At 39.1% G+C, this 23451-nt stretch overlaps 1 protein-coding gene across 2 annotated transcripts in view; it reads left to right on the plus strand.

Moving 5' to 3' along the window:
- LOC123445590 (polyubiquitin 11-like) overlaps positions 1–22951 on the plus strand; it is an 85921-nt gene extending 62970 nt beyond the window's left edge. The window contains exons 3-4 of one of the 2 annotated variants that reach the window (XM_045122599.1): positions 22276–22324; positions 22523–22951. In XM_045122599.1, coding sequence (XP_044978534.1) covers positions 22276–22324; positions 22523–22951 — 478 coding nt within the window. Of the gene's footprint in view, positions 1–22275 lie in introns of both variants that reach the window. The other variant, XM_045122598.1, reaches the window with a different exon arrangement.
- Positions 22952–23451: the final 500 nt, after the last annotated feature.

Below are 23451 nucleotides of genomic sequence, written 5' to 3' on the forward strand. Positions count from 1 at the left end.
TCAATCCCGTATACGATTCCCTTTGTTTGTCGGTATAGAACTTGCCCGAGATTCGATCGTCGGTATACCTATACCTTGTTCAATCTCGTTACCGGTAAGTCTCTTTACTCGTTCCGTAGCACGTCATCGTGTGACTAACTCCTTAGTCACATTGAGCTCATGATGATGTTCTATCGAGTGGGCCCAGAGATACCTCTCCGTCACACGGAGTGACAAATCCCGATCTCGATTCGTACCAACCCAACAGACACTTTCGGAGGTACCCGTAGTGCACCTTTATAGTCACCCAGTTACGTTGTGACGTTTGATACACCCAAAGCACTCCTACGGTATCCGGGAGTTGCACAATCTCACGGTCGAAGGAAAAGATACTTGACATTAGAAAAGCATTAGCATATGAACAATACGATCTAGTGCTAGGCTTAGGATTGGGTCTTGTCCATCACATCATTCTCCCAATGATGTGATCCCGTTATCAATGACATCTAATGCCCATGATCAGGAAACCATGATCATCTATTGACTAACGAGCTAGCCAACTAGAGGCTTGCTAGGGACACATTGTGATCTATTTATTCACACATGTATTACTGTTTTCTGTTAATACAATTATAGCATGAACAATAGACGATTAACATGAACAAGGAAATATGATAATAACCATTTTATTATTGCCTCTAGGGCAATATTTCCAACATGATAATCATCAACAACACAAAGGATGATGGTTCTTGCTTTATCCTTGTATTTGGATGTAGAGGTATTTTGATAATTTCTACTGCTATTTTCCAACTTATGGCTTCTATATTCTCAACTGTCGGAAGGGATAAAGGGATTCACGTTAGGTTGATACCATGTTGAGTATCGTGGTTAGCTACAAAACATAGAATCGGCTAGAAATTATTTTGACTTGTCTTATACTTTAAGTTGATCATGTACTTCTATATATATGTCCATGATGCTTAAAAATAAACATTGACTCCACTAATACCCCTATCTCTTTTAACATGGTATCAACCTAATCGATTCAAACCCTAGCTGTCGCCCATCAATTCCGCCCTGTGCGCCGTCCTCGGGGCGGTCGGCCTCCATGACCGTCCACATTGATTGGTTTTTTTTTACTTTGGCGAGGGATGGGCGATAACGGCGGCATGCCTTCAGCTCGCTTCAGTTCTTGTATTCGTCGGTAGGTGGATATATATATATATGTATATGTATATGTATATGTATATATATTACTATTATTTCGGGTGTTTGATTAGTTGTTAATGAATAGACTGGAAGTTTTTACTGTAAAAAAAAAATTCCTCATGTGCAGTATAAGAAACACCTATCCTCTCGTTTGCCCTTCAAAATAAAATATAAATATATATAACCTCTCGTCTCGTCTCCTCTCTCTTTCTCTCGCTCTCGCTTGGACCGCTCTCCTTCCTCCGCCGCCGCAGCGCCGCCCGCACGCCATCCCATCGGACTCGAGCAGATCGGAGGGAGATCTCCTCTCAGTAAGCCCTAACCCGCTCAGCTCCCTTTCATCTTCTTCATCTGCGCCGTAAGTCCTCATCCTTCTCCGAGCAACCCGACTCCAAAACCCTACCCGGCCGCCTGACCTAGCTCCCAGTCCGATCGGTGACGAGAGAGACGGTGTTCTTTTGAGAGCCGTGCTGCTCTAGTGTAGGCTAACGAGATGCATGCAGCCGCCCCTCCCCTGCTCTTGCAACGGCAGCCAGTGGTGTTCCCGATCTGCTTTGTTTGCGGTGTCTATCCCCGTTCAATTGTTCGCATATGGATTATTAGGTGTATTCTACTACTCCTTTTCTAAGTGAATTAATCTATTCCACACTCTAAAAATACATCTATATACTCCTGCTCCGTCCCAGAATAAGTGTCGTTGGTTTAGTATAAATTTTGTACTACTAACTTAGTATTAAATTTGCGTCACTTATTTTGGGACAGAGGGAGTACATCCTTATGTTGTTTGTATTAGAATCTTTAAAAGGGCTTATATTCTGGTATAGAGGGACTAGTTTTCTCTTTGTTTGCACACATGTGGCTCCGTAGACTGTAGTGCACTGCGGTATAACAAATGAGAACGATTTCGCCCACGGGATCTACCACCCTGCAATTGTTTGCATATATGGATTGGGTGAATTCTAGCCCTCTATTAAGCGTACTGTCAGTGTCAGGTAACTAGGATTCCATTGGAGGGTTGCAGGACCACATGGAATTTGTTCCTAACATCATCATCTTCTGCTAGATCTTAGGATTGTTCATCATTTCTTCACGTGGAAGAAACTCTTTCATCTATAGATCGATGAAGTATATATCATCTCAGAAACACAGGAGATGTTATATATCTCCTCCACACGGAATCTAATAAGCTAAATACTTTGTGTATTATAGTTTTTTTTTGTTTATATACATAAATAATAAATAAAACAATAATATTAAGATAAACAGCAAAGATAGTCCACAATCGTTATATGTGTTGGTCAGCTTCTGTGACTACATCTTTGTTGCTACTTTTATATGACCTTACCTGTTGCAAACGTTGATATTTTTGCGTAAATAAAAGCTGCCCAGAAGCATCTGCATGGTGTTAATTTTAGTTCGTAAGGCTGCATATTCTGTTTTTCGGTTATGATCGATGGCTTATTGGGTAGCAACTCTAAAGGATGCTCTAGCTAGCTAGCTTCTGTAGCAGTTTTTCTGTCGTGTATGTGTTCGAGAAGTTATAGTGTTATTGATATAAAATGAAACTAGACATCTATATTTAGCAAAAAACAGCAGCAATATTCTCCTTTAGTGTAGCACTTAGTTTGCTCGGGGTATAATACAATTTGGTGAGTATATATTATACGCATTTGCTGAAACGTAGCTAGCTAAGTTTGAGCTGTGGTCGTAGTCACGCTGAGCCGTCAGATCGAGTTTGCTTTGTGCGGCCCAGTTGGTTTTTTCGTGTGCCCATTTTTTTGAGTTTGAGCCCAGGCCCGTGTTTGGCTAGGTTTTCTGTTTAGCAGCCGCAGCGTTTCTTTTGTCTCGGTGAGGAAAGGAGAGCGGCGGCGGCCAGGGAGAGCGGCGGCGGCCAGGGTGCACGGAGGAGGTCGGCAGCTGCGGAGGCCACCGGTGTGCGGAGGAGGCTCACAGCTGCGTCGGCCATCGGCGCGCGTAGGAGATCGGCAGCTGCGGCGGCGGCCAGGGTGCACGGAGGAGGTCGGCAGCTGCGGAGGCCACCGGTGCGCAGAGGAGGCTCACAGCTGCGTCGGCCATCGGCGCGCGTAGGAGATCGGCAGCTGCGGCGGCACGGGCCGCGAGTTTGGGCTCAGCTGTGTGTAAGGAGTCTATTTTCCCCCATTTTTTCTTGTTTTTTTTCGTTTAAGTATGTGTTGTTTAGTAGTACATTTAGCTGTTCTTAGAAGATTTTGTAGGTTTTGCTTAGTTGCTGCTCTAGTACACAAGTATTTGTAGGCTGTTTTCCCCCCTTTTCAGGTTTTTTTGTGTGATTATCTGTGTGTGTAGTTGCAGATTTTTTGTTCTTATGCATTTTTTTGTGCTTCTTTTTTGATTTGGTGTTTTGATTCTTCATCAATGATACAATGTAGTTCTAGTGTTTTTGTTGTTATGCATACTGTTTTCTTATGCAATAGACATTTTTGTGTGTTTTGTAGTTGCAGTTTTTTGTTCTTATGCTTTCTTTTTTAGATTTGATACTGCTTCTACATGAATGGTTCAATGCAGGCCCATAGTTTTTTGTTGTTATGCTTTTTTGTGTTATGCTGTAGATGTTTATATTGAAACATATATGTGCATAATTAGTTGCAGTCAATATTCACTGTGATATCTTTTTGTGTCAATAAAAATGAATGAATCTATCTTCTAAAATATGTCTATATTCATCCGTATGTAGTCAATAAAATCACTAAAATGACTTATATTTATATTTACGAACAAAGGAAGCACTTAGCTGCTGCTGCTGTTTTTAGACTGTTAGTCCTGTATTTTGTGGCCTTCACAGGCCCTCCTAGTAAGCAATTAATTGCATGTCCCCAGAAACTTTGCTCTCTCCTATGGAGTTGTTCACTGGAGGAACTTGCTTCTGACAGGTTAGACCACCCTAAAACCACTTTTTCTACTTTGGATGATTGGTGAAGGGCAAAGTGACATGTCACATAAATAAATAAAATAAAAGAGCTGGTTAAAGCATGGATGGGATGGAGGCTTTTCTTTCCTATTCTGGGGTTGGCCGGCGTATTCTTTGATGGTACCCTGTCCTGGCCGTAATGATCGCTCTCTGTGGCGCAATGCCGTTGGTTGCGTTCATTTCCTTCACGGCTTTTTGGGGTGAGAATGCGGCCGTTGGGAGGGCTTTATCACAGCATCCCTATGAATGTGATGGTGGTCCTGAACTTCTGATGATTTTTCTTCATCATCACATTCTTTTTTGCTTTGCGTTTGTGCGCCCCCTTCTTTCCCCTTTCTTTCATGATTAGTTGTTTATGTTTTTTTATTTTTGATTGTGAGTACTGCAAGGAATACTGTTTTTTTATGTTTTTATCTTTTAAGCGAACAGTCAATTATTATGTACCTAACTTGTTTTATTTTCTTTTGTATGTTGAAGAGGATGGTTTGCCCAGTTTGTTATGCACACTGTGAGAACAGTACGACAAAGAGATGGGGTGTTTATGTCAAGGATGACCCTGAGGCCTTGATAGTAAAGTTTCATCACTTTTTCTTTCACATGCTTCTTATTGTGTCTTTATGTTTTTTTTCTGCAGTTTTTTCTAAACTTTTTTTGTTATTACCATGTTGATTGTACTTCTATTTTTTCTTGTAGAACATACCATGCACTATAAGGGATAGTTTAAAGCATGTAGCTGGAAGGTCCTTCAATTTCAAAGCAGATGGGAATAGGTATGTTTTGGATGTGTACAGAGGGCACAACACCACAGTGATGGGTGGCAATGATTGGGTGAAGTTCGTGACGGACTTCAATCTTGGTGCTGGTTCATATGTTGTCTTTGACACATCTAAGCGGATGGCAGAGGCGTACGTGGTGCATCTTGGTTTCGGAGATTTTGCAAATGATGGGGAGTCAGATGAGGACATAGAAGGCGAAGGTGCTGGTGTAGAGGTGTTCAACATTGAATCAGATGAGGATGACCATGAGGAAGGAGATGCACAAGAAGTTGTGTACACACAGGGGTGTGTGCTGAGTGGTGTTGAAGAATCATTGTTGGATGTGGTTCTTGCCAACAATGACGGGTATATTGGCTCTTTCTTTATTCATCGCTTGACAACCACAAACATAACCAAGAAAATCGTGGTAAATGTCATGCACCCTTTTCCTATTTTTTTCTTCATTGTGGCTTCTTCTTCTCTAACATGTTTTTTTTTCTCGTGTCTATATTTGTTATGTAGAAAATCCCAAGAAAAGTGGCTCAACAATTGAGCTTGCCACTAGTGGGTGTAGCTGGTATTCGCCTTGAAGCTGGAGAATGCATGAAGGTTGCATACCACACAGATTGTGATGGTCGGATGGTTTTCAACAATCGGTGGGGTGGTTTTGCAACACAAACCAACCTTGAAGAAGGCGATGCCGTTGTTTTTAGCTTCAAACCCAGCAATCGCGGCAGCATGAACATCATATGCGTGGTGCACATTCTGAGGATGCCAGTGGTGTAGGAAATGTCAGTAGTCCGTGGGAAAAAGTAGAATGTGCTAGGTTGCTTTTTATGTCTGTGAACCTGTAGCGAAAACAATTAAATGGAATTCCGTGTGTTTTCATTATCAATGGAACTTTGAAAGGGTACTTTTTGTTGCTACAACCTGTGGTTTTTGTCTCTGATATTATTTTATTAGTTAAGCAATTCCATTTTTCTCTACACAAATTGGTGTTATTTTCTTTCCGATTTTCAAAATGGTTCAGACTTCAGTTTTAGATTTTTAGTAAATCATGGTTGCAGTTATAGGAAGAAAATCAAATTGAAATAAGAAATATTATATATTTTTTCAGTATATATTTGTCCAAATTGTATATTCTTGTTATAATATACAAAAACATTTTTTGTGGAAACCATAAATAATTTTTGGTACCGCAAAACATTTTTTTACGATTTCCTGATACTTCTTTTAAAATCCTACACATTTTTACGATTGTTTTATGAATAATTTTTTTTCTATGTTTTTGGATACATGATCATTTTCAAAATCATGATTGCTTTATATATTGTCAATATATCACTGGAAATTCTGAATTCTTTTAAAATACGCAAACATTTTTTTGAAATCATCAACATTTTTTTTGAATCCGTGGAATTTTTATGATTTTTTTAACCTTCTTTTGAAACTCCCAATTTTTTTATGACTTTTTCAATGAAAAAAAATTGTGAAACTATAGAACTTTTTAGAGTCACGGACATTTTTTTTTGAATCCGTCAACATTTCTAATGAACATTTCGACAAATTCCGAATTACATTAAAGAAGGAAAACTTATCCTATCCATTTTTTTTAATTAATTTTTTTTGCGAGGGGGGAGTGGTACGAATCCGCGCGATTATTTCTGGCTGCACCTTTATCCTTTCCCTGTCATCATTAGGCAAAGCCCGGAGGGATTCAATGCCAACGAGGTCTCCTATTTTTTCTCCCTCACAACGGTGTTGATGCAGGCTGGTAGTTCGGGGGCGATGACAGTACCGCACAAAGGGTTGCTGCAATTTGCATGCTACTTTTTTACATGGCTTTTGCATGCCTTTTTTTTGGATGCAAATGCATGACCGTCATGTGTTTAGTTTGCAATTGCATGTGTCCAATGTTATTTTGGTGCAATTTGCATGCCCATGGTGAAGTGATCGCAATTGCATGTATTTCTATTTGTTTTTTCAACCGCAAATGCACGCCCAAGATTTTTGGTGCAACTGCGTGACTACGACGAAGTGACCGCAACTGCATGCATTGTTAGGGATCGCTACAACTGCATGCATACGATGAAGCGGCCGCAACTGCATGCCATCCTTAGGTATCGCCGCAACTGCATGTATTCGATAGGGAGCTGTGCAACTGCATGCCTTTTTTGAGGGTTGATGTAATTGCATGTTATTCAAGGGGGTGTTGCAATTGCATGCCTTTTTTCAGGGTTGCTGTAATTGCATGTTATTCAAGGGGGTGTTGCAATTGCATGCCACCCTTTTTTTATGATCAAGTGACCGCAAACCGCAACTGCACGCCATTTGATTGGATCGGTGCAACTGCATGCATACGATGAAGTGACCGCAACTCCATGCCATCGTTAGGGATCGCCGCAACTGCATGCCATCGTTAGGGATCGTCGCAACTGCATGCCTTTTTTCAGGGTTGCTGTAATTGCATGTTATTCAAGGGGGTGTTGCAATTGCATGCCACCCTTTTTTTATGATCAAGTGACCGCAAACCGCAACTGCACGCCATTTGATTGGATCGGTGCAACTGCATGCATACGATGAAGTGACCGCAACTGCATGCCATCGTTAGGGATCGCCGCAACTGCATGCCATCGTTAGGGATCGTCGCAACTGCATGCCTTTTTTCAGGGTTGCTGTAATTGCATGTTATTCAAGGGGGTGTTGCAATTGCATGCCACCCTTTTGTACGATCAAGTGACCGCAAACCGCAACTGCACGCCATTTGATTGGATCGGTGCAACTGCATGCATACGATGAAGTGACCGCAACTGCATGCCATCGTTAGGGATCACCGCAACTGCATGCCATCGATAGGGATCGTCGCAACTGCATGCCTTTTTCAGGGGTTGATGTAATTGCTTGTTATTCAAGGGGGGTGTTGCAATTTGCATGTCTTTTTGATGAGGCTGTCGCAACTGTATGCAAGTTATTCAAAAGGGTTGCTGCAATTGCATGCTACCTTTTTGTATGCTTTTTTTGTTGCAATTGCATGTGCTCCAAGTTTTGGTGCAACTGCATGACTTCCCATATGAAGTGACCGCAATTGCATGGCTTCCATTTGTTTTTTAACCACAACTGCACACTATTGATGTCATCGCCTCAACTGCATTTCCTTTAAGGTTTTGGCGCAACTGCGTGCATACGATGAAGCGATCGCAACTGCATCTTTTTTGTCAATAGGTCTGATGCAACTGCATGCCACTATCAGGATCGGCGCAACTATATGGCTTCGATGGGGGCTGTTGCAACTATATGCCTTTTTTCATTTCTTGCCACGAGCCTTGCAACTTTGAATATGTCCATATACATAAAGCGTTAGGGAACTCCTACCTGCCGCTAGCTTGCTGCGGCAGGGGTTTGCTCCCACACACACGGGGGGCATCAGACTGGGCTGAGCCAACTTTTTTTTTTCCAAAAAAATCGGACAACTTTTTTTTTCCTGTTTCCTTTTTTACTTTTATGCTTACTAGTATTATAAATTGGCTTGTGCGTTGCCACGTGCCAACAAATAAATTTCTAACAAATGTTTCATTTTCGTCCCCATGAAATATCACATTGCACGGAATATTCAATCACCAATTCAGTCTTTGATCTTGCTATGTTCTAGGTATATCAATCTAATTTTATGTTTTTTTAGGTATAGTCATTTTTTCCTTATTTTCTTTTCTAGTTTTTTTCATAATAAGCATGTGGTTAAACATCTTTTTTGTTTGTTTTTTCTGCTTTTTCTATTTATATATATTTTTTCATGTCATTATTTTTTGTAAGATCATTAAAAAAATACTATTAGTAATACACAACTCAGAGCCTGAGAGGAACAAAAAGTGATGTATTTTTTTTGTATTTTTTCTTGCCTGAAAGCTAGCAATTAATGCACAATACACTTGGGAGTTATTCGGGTACACCTAGGAGTGGGAGACCTTTTTCCTTCTCATTCGCAGCACACCTGGGACTTTATTGTGTACACCTGAGACTTTATTTCCACTGTTTCAAATTGGGATAAGGAGAGAGCGGCACAGAGGAAGCAAACACCACGGGGGCAGGTCTCTCGAAACTGCAGGCGGCTTCACTCGGCGGCGAGGCCATGGAGGACGGCGACGGCGAGCAGCCGGACCAGTTGCTCCAATCGAAGGTATGTGCTAGCCGCCGGCGAGCTAGCCTCACCTCCGAGTCCGCCTTCATCTCCTCTTTGTACTTGTCCGCATCCGCATCTAGGATTTGCAGCAGGTGATTTTCATTTTTGTATAGGGTTTCTAAATCCCGTGGCTGAAATGGTATTATAGAACCAGATTTAAGAGGAGATAAATATTGGATCTGTTTGATTTTAGGGGATTTTGGTGTTGAACTAGCCGTTTGGGGAACCGCCAGTATAAGTAGATTTTTTTTGGCCTGTAGGAGTGATTTCTAAGTAGATTTTTTTCTGGGAATATGCTTTTGATATGTTGATATCTGTGTTTGTTCCCTTTTTGTTTCATGTAGGAGTGATTTTTTTTGCTCATGTAATATATGTAGAAACTGAAAACCAAACTGATTAGTTGTTTTTCTGTGTATATGCAGAAAGGCCATTTGCATCAACTAGCTTGTGTTCATTAATTGCACTACATTTAGTTGGAGCATATGCCCTAGTTGTTCAATATTGGAGCAATTTGTGACTCAGTATAATTATATAAATGAAGGACAGCAGTACGACAAGTCATTGATGGTATTCAGTCTGGACCATCTTGTAATGGTAGTTGGTTTTATATGTGAATCAACATATTCAAAAATAAGAATATGTTGAATCCTGTTGGGAAATGTATGCATGGTGTGCACATGAGTCAAGTTCATTTCTAACTACATATGTGAAGTTCAGTTTCAGATTTCTGTATTTTTAGGTTCAGTGCCATTTTTTTTGTGTCATTATCTCAGTTTCAGTCTTTTATATTTTCCATTTGTTTATTTTTTTTACAGGGTAACACAGAAAGTAAACATGATAGCAAACTGGGCATGGAGGATGCTCTATTGGACAAAGGTTCCGAACCACTGTTCGAGAGCGATAGTGATATTGCTGTTGATAAAAGGACGGACTCTGAAATAAATGCAGACCTAAGTGAAGCTGAAATATCAGATGTTTTGCTGTGTGATGGAGTGATAAATATGGTGAACAATTGCACAATGAATTTTTTTTTGTTTCTTTTTGCTGTACAGTTCATATGCACAGTTTTTTCAATGCACAAGGAAGCGTACATGATTTTTTGTGTTGCTTCTTTACTTGCAGCTAAGGAAGATACTTGACACAAAAGAAACTAGAGAGATTGTTAGGCAGAAAACATTAAAGGTAAAACTGTTTATGTGTATGTGGTTTTTTTTGTTACTTTTTTTTATGTTTGTTTGTCACTGTTTTTATGTGCTTTTTGTACCTGCAATGCACCTTACAAAAAAATTCAGTTAACTGAACATGTGGGGTTTCTTATATCAGTTTTCTTTCTTTTTCTACTATTTTAACTGAACAGAGGCCACGAAGTAGTAACGAACTCGAAGATAAACCAAACAATGGTGTTGTACCAAAGGCATACAGCAGATGCAGTGTCCCGTATTTCGTTGATGTTGTCAAGACAGCACGCAAGAGCCAAGGTAAAGTGGACCTTGTTAAAGGGATTGGTTTTGCTTACCTACTGGAATTAGATGATTCTGTCGTCCCAAGACATTTTACACAGTGGGTAGCTGACAAAGTTTGTGTCGAGGATCAGATTATCTCCATCAACAACAGGACCATCACTTTGAACGCAGAATCTGTATTACATGTTTTTGGAATTCCAGCAGGGGAAACTATCATTAGTACAAGTGATGATGGAGGCAAAGAAGAGTTTCTAGCATTGTTTGGTTTGTCAGAAGTGCCAACAATAAAGTTTTTTGGGAACAAGATAATTAAAGAGGAGGATTTATCAGATGACCAGTTTCTCCGTTGTTTCATGGTTGTAGCCCTTGCAACCTTCCTATGCCCAACATCGAATACTAAACCAAGCACGAAGTATATGTCTGCACTTCTGGATGTTGGAAAGATCAAAGACATGAATTGGTGCAAGTTCACGCAAACATGGCTCTTGCAAGCAATCAAAAAGTATCAAAAAGACAAGTTGAAACAAAACAAGTCATCATTAACTCTTGATGGATGCATCTATTACTTGGCTGTATGTTATTATTAACCATTATGGCAATGTTCTTTTATTGCATTCATATGTTTTATTTTCTCATGTCTCAAACTTTTTTCATTCTGTCTCAGGTCCGCTGTCTAGACTTTATTGATCTTGGTCCTATACAACTCCAAGCAACAATGCCAAGGATATGTGTTTGGAAAGGAAACCTAATTAAGCTTTTTAGCGAAAGACTCATGGACAAAATTGGAGCATATGGAGATTGCAATGCAAGTGTTTTTATGTTTTTGCTAAATTGTAACTAAATTCAACAGGATGCAGCGTCAATCCCCTACACAAATGTATCTAATGTGTTTTTGATTTTGTTTTTTCTGCACATAGGTCAAGAACGAGTCTGAAACTTGTTATGGAAAAGAAAACCACCAATGGGATAGCACTAAGAGATACTCATATCTCAAGGCTGCAATAGAAAGAACTGTTGGAGATACACTGAATGAGAAGGTTTTTGTTTTCAAACTTATTTTGATTTGATGCATACTAGATTCTTATCCCAACTATACTTCGTGAAGAAAAACTTGTTTCATAACTAAATTTCTTTCTTCGCTATGTGTTTGTTTCTTGCAACAGGTGAAGGAAGATATATATCTATCATTTCAGCAACACATGAGAGAGGAAGGACCAAACACCTGCTCCAAAGTTAAGAATTTGATACTCGAAGTTATTCAAATTGTGACGGGAGCAACATGTGATTCTGAGAAGACACTGAAAATTGATTCAAGTGCTAATCAGCACAATTCAACAAACCATGGACATGATTCAGAAGCAACTGTTAAAGTAAATTCTAATGGAGAATATGAAGAAGAAGATGAGGGTAAATAGCAGACACATTTTTTTTGTTTTTTGTTTGCTTTTCAAGTTTGAATGTTTTTACACACAAGGCATCAACAGATTTTAATGATTTTTTTTGTCAAACTGTTCCCCTGTGATGTTCAACAGGTTTGCTTTCAAGGAAAAGAAGAAGAATAGCAGCTAAAATAAAAGCATCAACATACCAACAGTCACTGAACAATTTAGCTAAGGAAAGTACATTCAGCCAAGAATCAAATAGATCGGTTGGATCACACATTAGTCTCAAACAAAAATTTACTGGGGCAGAACCTGCAGTTGTCTGTGACATTGTATGCTGATTTTTTCCTTAACCTGTTTTCTTTCATTATTTCCATTTTGAATTCCTTTTTTGTTATTGTGCCTAAATGTAACCCTCCTTTTTCTATTTTTCTTATTGAATTTTTTGTTTAATATTAACAGCAGCAAGGCAAGAGAAATAATGAAGGACAAGGAGCAATGTTGAAAGAGAGGTTGAATCAAGATTGTAAAGAAGAAACAGAAGGAATTTTTAACACGGAAGGTGCAGCAGCAGGGACCCAAAATGAAGTGGAAAAGAAACACAACTCGAAGCATGCAATCACAGGAAGCACAACAAGTTTTGATTACATGCTTGGCCATCAGAATTGCGAGTACAGTTCATTTTTGCAGCAAGATCAAGGTGTCGTAGGAACCACTATATCAACTTTTGATTTTCAAAACAAGGTATTTTTTACAGGGTTTTTTTTTCCAGATCCATGTGTTTTTTGGTATGGTGTTTTTTTTTCATTTTGAACTAGTGTGGTCACTCTGTGTTTTTCTTTTTTGTTTCATATACCGATTTTTTGTTCTAGTGCAATGAGAGTTGTCAACAAACACTCAAGAGGAAGCACGCCAAATTAAACATAGACATGAATGAACCATTCCTGCAAGGTATTTTCTTCATCAAACTAGTTTTTGTTATGTTTGTTTTATGCAATGCAATAATTTTATGATTTTGATATATCTTTTATGTGCTTTTAACTTTTTTTTGTCTGTATTATGTTAAAGATGAACAACAAGCGCTCACAGACAATGGTTCAAGTGATTGGGCTCGTTATTTGGATGAGGCAAGACAAAAGTATTTTTTCTACAGTGACAACGTACAAACAATACGTTTGTTCGAAAATCAGGACGATTCTGGTACTAAAATAAACAAGCCCGAATTGTGGCGTCCTCTGGGCATGTCATCAAAGGAATACGAAAACAAAATTCAGGTCAATAATTATATGGATTTCTTTTTTGAAGAGACTTTTTTTAAAGTTTTTAATTCCAAATCTTTTTTTTAATCTTTTGTCATCAAGCAGGTAGCAAAGAATAACGGTCCTCGTAAGAGCAACAAACAAGCAAAAAGGAGCAGCAACAAATTGAATGTATGAATCACCATCTTTTTTTCTTCAACATTTTTTCTGTGTTTTTTGTTTTTTCCTCACAGGAATCAATTTCTTTTTTTTCTGAATATCAAGGTTCCATGCGATTGGGCTCGTTATCTGGATGAAGCTAGGGAAAAATATTTCTTCTACACCGATGACATACCTACATTACGCCTATTTGAAAACGAGGATGATAATGGTACTGAGATAAGAGAACAAGAACTATGGCGCCCTTTGGGCATGTCATCAGAGGAATACGAAAAGAAAATACAGGTGAATAAGTATGACATTCAGTTTTGTGGAAACCTTTATTTCCAGCTTTTCCTTTTTTGCGAGCCATTTTGCTGATTTTTTTTGTACTTTCAAACAGATGGCGAAGAATAATGGCCCTCATAAGAGGACTAAAGAAGCTGATAATATTGACTTCAATGTATGAAACACCAACAACATTTAATTTATTTATGTAATTCCTTTTTTGGGCAAGTTATCACAACCTTTTTTTACCAAAACAGTTACTGAATCCTTTTTTATTTCATGCTTTTTTCGCTTGAAGGAGATGGCAAACAACAAAGAACCTCCTAAGACCTGTGAACAAGGCGACACTGTTGATTCGAAAGAAGAACATAGAAGCAGTAATAATTTCAGTGTATGAATCACAAACATCTTCGTCTTATGCATTTGTTTATTTTTATGTTCAATTATTGTTGTTAGTATGAAAGGTTTTATATATTTTACTTTTCGCAACCATCACGTTTTACAGCATACAAACAGTAGCAAACAAAAGATTTCTCTGTGCATTGTACGCAACAACCTCGGAACATGACTTGTGAAACACCCCGTCCTCTGACCGCAATAAGACCAGATGGAAGTGTTATAGACCTGGTGAGAATAACAAACATTTTTTGGTCATATATTCTTTTTTCTTCGTGTGAGACCTAATGTTTTTCCACAACAATGGACAGACAACAACTAACGATGACGATCCATTTGAGTGGAATCGGGAGCAGACATGTTACTCACCAAGGAACAAGAGCAACAGATTCTTATCAGGCACTTCATCACATAAAACAAAGACTGTACAAACTATACGCTCATTTTTTCTGTTCTTTTCTTCACTCTTAAGTTTTTACTTTTTTTCATTCATATACTTATTGATGCTTTTTCGGAAATATTTTTTTTGCATCAGGGTTCTTTTAATCATCAAATAGAAGGCAGAAGATTGTTCCCAGATGAATGCAACGTTGGATATTTACTAGATGGCACCGAACAAGAACCAATAACCTTCAACGACAGCCAACCTGTAGTTATTTTTTATGCATCTTGTTATGTTTTTTTTTCAGAGCCTTTTTATTCTTTTCCTGTTTTTTATAAGGTTTTTGACATAATACTATGCAAATTGCAGGCATCCCCGGAGTTGCAAATTCTTGGGGAAAGGTCTCTGCAAGAAAACTGCTTGAATATGCTTGGCAATTCAGATGAGCACTACAACACCCGCCTATTGTTAGGCAGCACAAGTAGTTAAATCGGCAAGGAAAATGTGCCAACAAAAAGAATTGTTCAACCTAGCAGATACCTGTGCTCACCTTATGACAACAAAGACAGGGGATCACTCATGATACATGAAATTGAGCTATATAACAACCTCATGATCTTAAGTAGAAGTGCAGATTTTAAGGGGTAACTATTAGATGACAAAGTTTCTTCTAACTTCTTCTGCTTTTTAATTACATCTTCATTTTTTTGTTCAATATGTTTTCATTTCTTCTGCACTTTTTTGGTACAGGAGATGGGTTGTTGAGATTGACAATACCAGAGTATCTATGGAACAGTTAGGAAATTCTTTCACAGAGAAAGGATGGGTAGAATCATATGTCATAAACGTATTTTGTCGGAAAAAATTTCGTGACAATCATCCTAGAACATCTCAGAGACATTTCTTCTTCCACACAGCTAGTGTAAGTCCAAGGGATTTTCTTTTTTTTTGCCAACTTTTGTTGTTCAATGCATTTTTGTTCTTACAACACAACAAATGCTTTTTTTGAGTTTTTGAGTTAATGTTATTTTGACATTTTTTTGTTCTAGGAATACTTTCTGCAAAAGTGGAAGAACGAAGCTTCAAGATTACAGTGGAGAGATAGATTAATAAAAAGTTTCATTGGAGCAGGCAAAGCAAGAGACCTTCAGCTGTGCAACGAAGTATGTTTCTTTTTTGTTTTCACACCTTCTATCATATGATTTTTTTTTCATCTATGTATAATATGTTTTATCATTCATTTTTTCCTTTTCCTAACACGTGTGTTTACTGTTTTTGAAGCTATTTTTTCCAACGATACACAGATCACAATCGTTTGTCTTCCTAGTAGACCTGAGTGCTAGAAAATTCATTTTCCTAGACTCAAAATATGATGGAGAACACACATTCCATAAGGAAATCAAGCAGATGATGGTTAGTTGTCATGGAGGTGAACATAGAAACAGGACCTGTGACTACCAATGTGTTGTAACCTTTTTTTCTTTATTTTATAAAACAGGTTGAAAATTTCAAACAACTTTGGAACGCTGCTGGGCTAAGGAACATGGGGTTCAGACACTATGAAATTGCATATCCAAACCTACCAAAGCAGGATGGAGAGTTAGTTACAACACTATGCTATATTTCAAACACATGCTTTTTTTTCATTTTAATATGTTTGGCATTTTTCTAATACACTTTCATTCTTGTGTCAACGATGCATGTGGGATATTTGTGTTGAAGTGGTTAGAGAACTGGCGTTCAAGGAATGCAATGCAAACAGTTTTCAGGCAAGAAGATGTCCAGGATGCGCGCATCAGACTTGCCATCGATATTCTATTCAGTCAACACAACATTTTAACAGAAGGAAAAAGGATTGTAAAGGATTTCTAAAATAGAAGCTAAGGTTTATAGTTCTTTTTCCCACTCTTGTTGCGACGCCTCATTTTTTTGCAAGCCTTCTAACTTGTTGATTTCTTTGCCTGTTTCTTGTTACAATTTTTTATTTCAGATGAAACTCAATGTAATCTACAGTGGACATAGCATAAGGGAAAGAAGATTCGATGATACACATAGCAAAAGGAACTCATTTGTACTCAGATAGCAAAAGCAAAGTAACTCCATGGTTCACATAGCAAAAGGAAGAAGACTCAATGTTTTTTCTAGGGGTGATCTAATGATATAATGAAAACAAATGGATCGTTGTACTTACGAACTACTGGCAGATAATTGTTCAAAATGGAGAACTTGTGGAATGTTTTTTTTGTTATGTGTTTTTTTGGTGGATATGTATGTTGGCAATATATATTTTGGCAACCCATGCAAATAAGCACTACATCCACAAGAGTAGTGCTCAAGATTTGTTACATGAGCATCAACTTTGAAGATCATATGAAAAATCTAAGAGGAGTCACGTAATTTTACAAGGACCTTTTTTTATATGTTGTTTTATAAATGATTATTCATATTAATTCCATTTTTCAACATGAATAAAAACATTCACATTTTTCTGTCTTTAGTTCTGTGTAGGCATGTTTCTGAAGATGAAAAGAAGGTGGGAAGAAAACTATCAAGACCGTAAAGCAGATGCAACATCAAAATCATTCGAGTAAATTATTCTTCAATCATTAAGTCCCATATTTTTTTGTTGCACCCACTAATCATAAAATATTACAACGCATTTCTTTACATAGTCATCCTCACACTCTTTTTTAAAGTAGCTCCATCACTACATGAGTAAAAACAAAAAATAAATTCAAAACATTCCAATCCATGTCATTCTTGTCTTTGTACTATTGATTTGTTTTGTGATTTGCCTCTCTTCTTTGCTTGCCCCCCTTTTGCTTGATTTGCTTTTGTTGCTGCTGCTGAAAACAAAAGAAAAATGTGAACATCAAGGAAACAACGGGAAACTACTTTTCAAACAAAACTAGGGGAAACTACTTTTCTACTTCACTTGATGCACGTTTTCTTGGGACCTTTTGTCCTTGTGGCTGGACGATACTATCATTGCGCGCTGTGCAAGTAGCAATGTTGTGTGTTTCAGAACCACAACGGCTACAATGAATCTTTTGCTTGGCCAGCAAAGTTTCCATGAATGTCTTGTATCGCCCTGTTTGTGGACGTCCTTTTGAAACAACAACATCAGGATCTTGCAAGTTGTCCCCATAACCATCTGGATGTGGGCCTGTACAGCAATCTTCCACATTTGTGTGCCCATCATGTGTTTTCTGACCTTTAGCAGCTTCATCTTCCTTAGTCATCTCATCCAACCTTTGTTGCACTCTCTCACTCTCTCCAACAACATACAAATATTTCCTATTTGTTGAGGCACCATCAGAAGCCATCTCATTTAACCTGCTAGATAGAAGTGTGTACCTTAAGTGTTGACTATGAGCAGTTAGGTCAATAGGCACATTAAAACGCTTGTCTCGAATATCCTTTTCATCTTTTGGCATCCATCTGTCAATGTAATATTTTTGAGGCAACTTTGACATGTTAAGATGAGAAAGAACCCTAAGGACATGACTACACAGAATTCCATCCTTCAAGAATTTAGCACATATGCAACTAAATTCCTGTTGTTGCATGTTGACTTCAACTACAAACCTTCTTTGTCTGAAATCTTTTGCAGCCATCATTTCTGTCTTGTACACTTCATACCTCACATTCCGCTCTATTTCTTCAACATGTAAATTCACAACAAATTTTATCTGCTTTTGGAACCTGTAGAAGATCTTCCTATTGTACATTGTTGCTGCCTGAATCTCAAGTTCACTGTGAGCCCAGAAAGTTGGTTGAGTTGTTCTTGTTATCGAGTCCTGTTGTCGCTCATTGTCTTGAATGTTTTGAGAAATCCTTTGATATTCTTCCAGGAAAGATATGACACTGTGAGTTGAAGTTATGTTATCCTTGAAAACGGCGTTCGTCCCCTCACTACGTGCAGTAGAATGAATGAAGGGAAAAAAAATTCTTTTTGAAGTAGACTGGAACAAATCTCTTCCTTTTTTTCCACATAAGGTTAAAATATTTCACATGTTGAATTCCATATCTCTCTATCATATCTGGACACAACCATTCAAACTCAGCCTCTGTCAATGAGTTGTGTATGATATCACTGAAATCAGCATGCAGGTTTTCCTTTGTTGCGAAAGTCCTAGGGCATTTTTCCTCAGCTTTCTTTTTAATATGGAAGAGGCATCGTCTGTGAACGGAATTAGGGAAAACCATAGGAATTGCTGTCTTCATGGCTGCATCTTCATATGTGATGATTGTGACAGGAGCTTTGCCTCCCATGCAATGAAGGAATGTCTCAAACAACCACTTAAATGTATCAGTTGTCTCATTCTCAATTATTGAACAAGCAAACAAACAATTCTGACTGTGACCTGTGATGCCAACAAAAACAGCGAATGGTAGATTGTATCTGTTTGTCTTGAATGTTGTGTCAAAGCTCAAGCAATCACCATACAAGTCGTACATCTTTCTTGCATATCCATCAGCCCAGAAAATACACAACACCTTGCTTGCCTCATCAGAAACATTAGCTGTCTTGAACGCATAGTAGAATCTTGGATCTTCTGCTTGCTTTTTTCTGAAGTAAGTGAGCACTTGCATCATGTCATTTTGGTTAGTCTCCTTTCCAATTGCTGTCCTCACGTTGCTGATATCTTTTTTAGTGTAAGGAGTGTTGCCCCCTCTCAAGAAACTGAGGATTGTCATTATCTTTCTTGTTGGCAGCTTTACAGCATTGAATGTGCGAATAAGAAGCTTCTCCTCCTCTGTCATATGTTTATGAGAACACAAATATTTTGTTTCAGATGGAGGGCTCAAATCATGGTTGTGTTCAAGGTTGATGGTTGTGATTACCCATTTCTCATTTTTCTTGGTGATAATCAGTTGAGCTTTACAACCAGTTATATCAATGGTGTTGGTTTTCTTCTTTATCAAGTTTTCCCGTGGAACCTGTCCTGTTTTCTGCTGTCTCGTTTCCCGACGTTTCCTCAGCCTTGCCTCCTTCTCCTCTTCATCAATCATTTTCCCAGAGCGGTTACATTTGAAGGTAATCCTTGTCGGTGCACTCCCACCTTCCTTCTTTGCACAAAAGTAACCTGCCTTCTTGACTGAGAAGCCACAGATTGATGCATACTCATTGTAGAAACCAAACGCTGCTTCTTGGTTGTCAAATGTCATGTCAACTACTGGCATATGGTGGCTACGGACTTCCTGGCTGCATGTACGAGCCGCAGCAATACTTTCATCTTCAAGGAACATAAGGATGTCATCTCGTGTTAGTTGTTCTTTTTTGATCCCAATTTCAGTGTATTCTTTTTCTCCAACATTATGAACATCCATAGCAGAACTTTTTCCTTTATGCCCAAGGGAAAGCTCATCTCCTGATTCACTGTCTGTATCATCTTCATCAAGACACTGGTCAGAGGTGCATTCTACTGCTTCATCAGGTTGTTCATTGTCAAAATTCAAATCTTGCAGGCTTTCAAAATTTGGATATTCAGGGAACTGTTCTTGACATTGATTGTTGTCAACTTCCGATGTACCTGCTATTGTTTGAGCATTTGTTTGCATTGGATCCTCCGATGTTACTGTTCCATATCGCCCGGTTATCATGAACAGTTCATTCTGAAAAAAAATTCATAGCAACAAGAGTTTTATTTTAGCAATTGTACACAAATGTAAATTTATAGAGAAATAAATCATTTTATTTTGCAATGTTTTTTTATATTGAAGTTGATGAAGACAAACCTCAGTACGAAGCAGCCGATCTTCTTGGGATTGAGATAATGCATACTTTGCACCCTGTCAAGAAACAACAAGCAGACACTCGTTTCATAATGTTTTTTCTTCATTTCTGCGTGTTGTTTTTTTATAGGAAAGTAATGAGTCACGACCAAACCTCTTGATCAGCAGCAAACATCATTTGCAAGTAAGACATAGGTGCGTCACTTGTCATGTTCATGATATGCATTCCCTAATTTTTCAAAATGACAATAATAAGTTTTTTCTGCGTCAACAAGCCATTCTTTCTTTTAGGTCATTATTACCACGCGTGCATCATTGTTCATGTGACACACTTACAGGAGACTGATTCCTTGATGTTTGTGTAAAATGGCTTGTTGAAGCCCCAAGAAACAGATGTGCGCGTTCATCCATCTGCCAAGATAATCATTTAATATGTAATAAGAAAGTTGCTGATGTTTGTAGTCATTTCCTGTTTTTTAATTTTATGTACACACTGCCCTAGTCAAAAAGGGTCATTTTTTTTACACTGGTGCTTCTTTTTTTGATGCATACCTGTTGTGGATTGTTGTTACTCATGCAGTCTTCATTGATGCCTCTCATGTTATGCATATTAGGAGCAACTTCATCATCCAACAACAGTCTATGCAATGTACCAGGCACTTTGCTCGATTCACCAAAGGGGAAACCACAGTTCTGGTTGCTGTATGGTATCGCCTGCAAACAAACAACATTTTCTTTTTCAGTCCCTAGTAAGTGCCTGCAGCATCAGTTTTTTTTTCTGGAATTTGTTTTGTTCAAGTTATTGATAATGCAGTGCCTTTTTTAAGTGTACCCAGCTATAACATGTCTCATATCTAACCTGATTGCCAAGCAGATAGCTTCCATAAGTGCTAAGTATAGCTGCATTGTCAGAGAAAAAATCTGGTCACAGAGGTTTCCTTTCTTTTTCAACAGGTCACAGAGTTCTGGTTGCGAGATTTTGTGAGAACAGTGGATGATCAATTGCAGACAGAAATTGAAAGCAGAAAAAACAAAGCAAAGCAGCTTACCTTGGTGAGTTATCTTACTCCTTTGCTCAGCTTCTCCTGTTTTTGCCTGTTCTGAGTATCCCCCAAACTGTGTTTCTCCTGTATCCATGGCACACAATGTTTTTTTGCCCTATTTTCTGCCTGTCTTGAATCTCCCCCAAAATGTATTTCAGCTCTATCAGTTTTTGTTTGAGCTGAATCTGCCCTGTTTTCTTTGTACCGTTCTTGCCTGTCCTAAATCTGCCCCCAAACTTTGTTTGAGCTGAATCAGGCCATAGATCTAGGATGTTTTACCTGTCCCAAAAACAACAACAAGAGGATGGCTGGAGGTAGGGTTGGGGGGATGGGTAGCAATGTGGCTGTAGGTAGGGTTGGGAATGGGGTTAGCAATGTGGCTGGCGGCAGGGAATGGGGGGGCGGGGAGGAAGATGCGTGGAAACAGGGGGGAGGAAGATCACGTGACACCCATAGGTCAACAGGGATGGGAAGACAACAAGAAAGGTGGCGGACCCACATAGGAAAGAAAAGTAACAGGCCCAAATAGGAAAGAAAAAGGCAAACAGCCCACATGCAGGATCAAAAGAGAAAACGGGCTGGGACAAGAAACAAAACGGGATGGGCCAGAAAAAGGTGACATCACACCCATGTCAGATGACTAAGACCATAGGAAAAACGTAGCTAGTTGTGCTCTAGGCGCTCCCTTCTATATTATATGCTGAGACAAACAGGGAAGGTAGAGAAAAACGGGCGACGTTTGTTGCTACCCTGTGAAAAACTGCACTCGACAGGTGTGTTCAGCAAATAGAAGTATCAATTGATTGATAATACCATATGTTCCATTTTATTCCCTAGCAACTCACGGCACCTAACTAGTCTCTACAATGTATAGAACTGAGTATATTATTAATAATTGCTCAAGACTTAACTTTGAATGCTAGGCTTAGTGTGGCACCTCTTGTTCTGTATAAACAAAGTATTTTATGCAGTACATTTGTCTTCTTGCTTATACTGTTCTTTTATTTAAAATAAATAATGGGGCTTTCTACTACCTGGTGACGCTTTTTGTGTGCTGTTCTACAGCCTAAATATTGTCTAACAATCGGTGATGTTTGGTTTGCTAGTTCATCCAGAATGCGTGTCTTTGTCAAGACCCCCACCGGCAGGACAATCAGCCTCAAGGTCCACTCATCAGACACCCTGTACACCGTCAAGGCAAAGATCCAGCAGCAGTACCGCCTCGTCTTCGATGGGGTGCAGCTAGAAGACAACCGTACATTGGCCGATTATGGCATTCAGCATGACTCTATGATTGACCTCCAGGAAAAGATGCAAATCTACGTGACGGAGACGCGGGGAGGTAGGACTATTGCCCTTGAGGTCGACAGCCTAGACACCATTGGTAACGTCAAGTCCAAGATCCAGGACATGGAGGGTTTTCCCAAAGACCAGCAGTGCCTCATCTTCGCCAACAAACAGCTGGAGGACGACAACCGCAGCTTAGCTGACCACAGCATCTGGAAGGGGTCCACCCTCCTTCTCGTCCTCCGCCCGTGTAGGCCAGGAGAAAGTAGGATGATGCAGATCTGTATCAAGACTCTTTATGGGACGACTCTCACCCTTGAGGTTGAGAGCTCGGATACCATTGAGAATGTCAAGATGAAGTTATACGAGCAGGAAGGCACTCCCCCTATCCAGCAGCGCATCATCTTTGCTGGAAAGCAGTTGGAGGATGACCGCACCCTGGCGGACTACAAAATTGATAGAGAATCTTCCATTTGTATGGTGAAACGCCTTTGTGGTTGCTGAGCTATATGGCCCGCCATTCAACAACCATTTTTATATTCCAGAGACAGTAAACTGTCATTGTTTACTTTTGTGATTCAAACGATCTTATATTTCTTTACAGAGGAAGTACTAGCCATGTGGATGAATTATGTTGAAGTTTCGTAGGTGTTAAACGAAAGACATACATATATACATACATACCGCCCCTAGTGGACCATGCATGCTTCTCACTATATTAAGGACAAAATGACTACAGAGTTTTTTGCAGGCGACTGATGATTTTTGGAAACTATGTGTTCCTGGTCTCCAAAGTAGAGCAACCATTCCTGTCCTCAATTAAGGGCCTGTTCGGGACTACTCCCTCCTTGAAATTCAGCTTCTCAAAGCAACTCTAGCAGACCCCTGATCCCGCCCCGATCCAAAAAATAACCGTTAAAATATGGGTCAGGGCGAAAAAACCTGCCCGATCACACTTCGCATCTCGTTTCGGCCCGCAAAAAAATATGAGGGGCGCGGAAAAA

The sequence above is a fragment of the Hordeum vulgare genome, chromosome 3H (genome assembly GCF_904849725.1).
Source record: "Hordeum vulgare subsp. vulgare chromosome 3H, MorexV3_pseudomolecules_assembly, whole genome shotgun sequence".
NCBI classification, from domain to species: Eukaryota; Viridiplantae; Streptophyta; class Magnoliopsida; order Poales; family Poaceae; genus Hordeum; species Hordeum vulgare.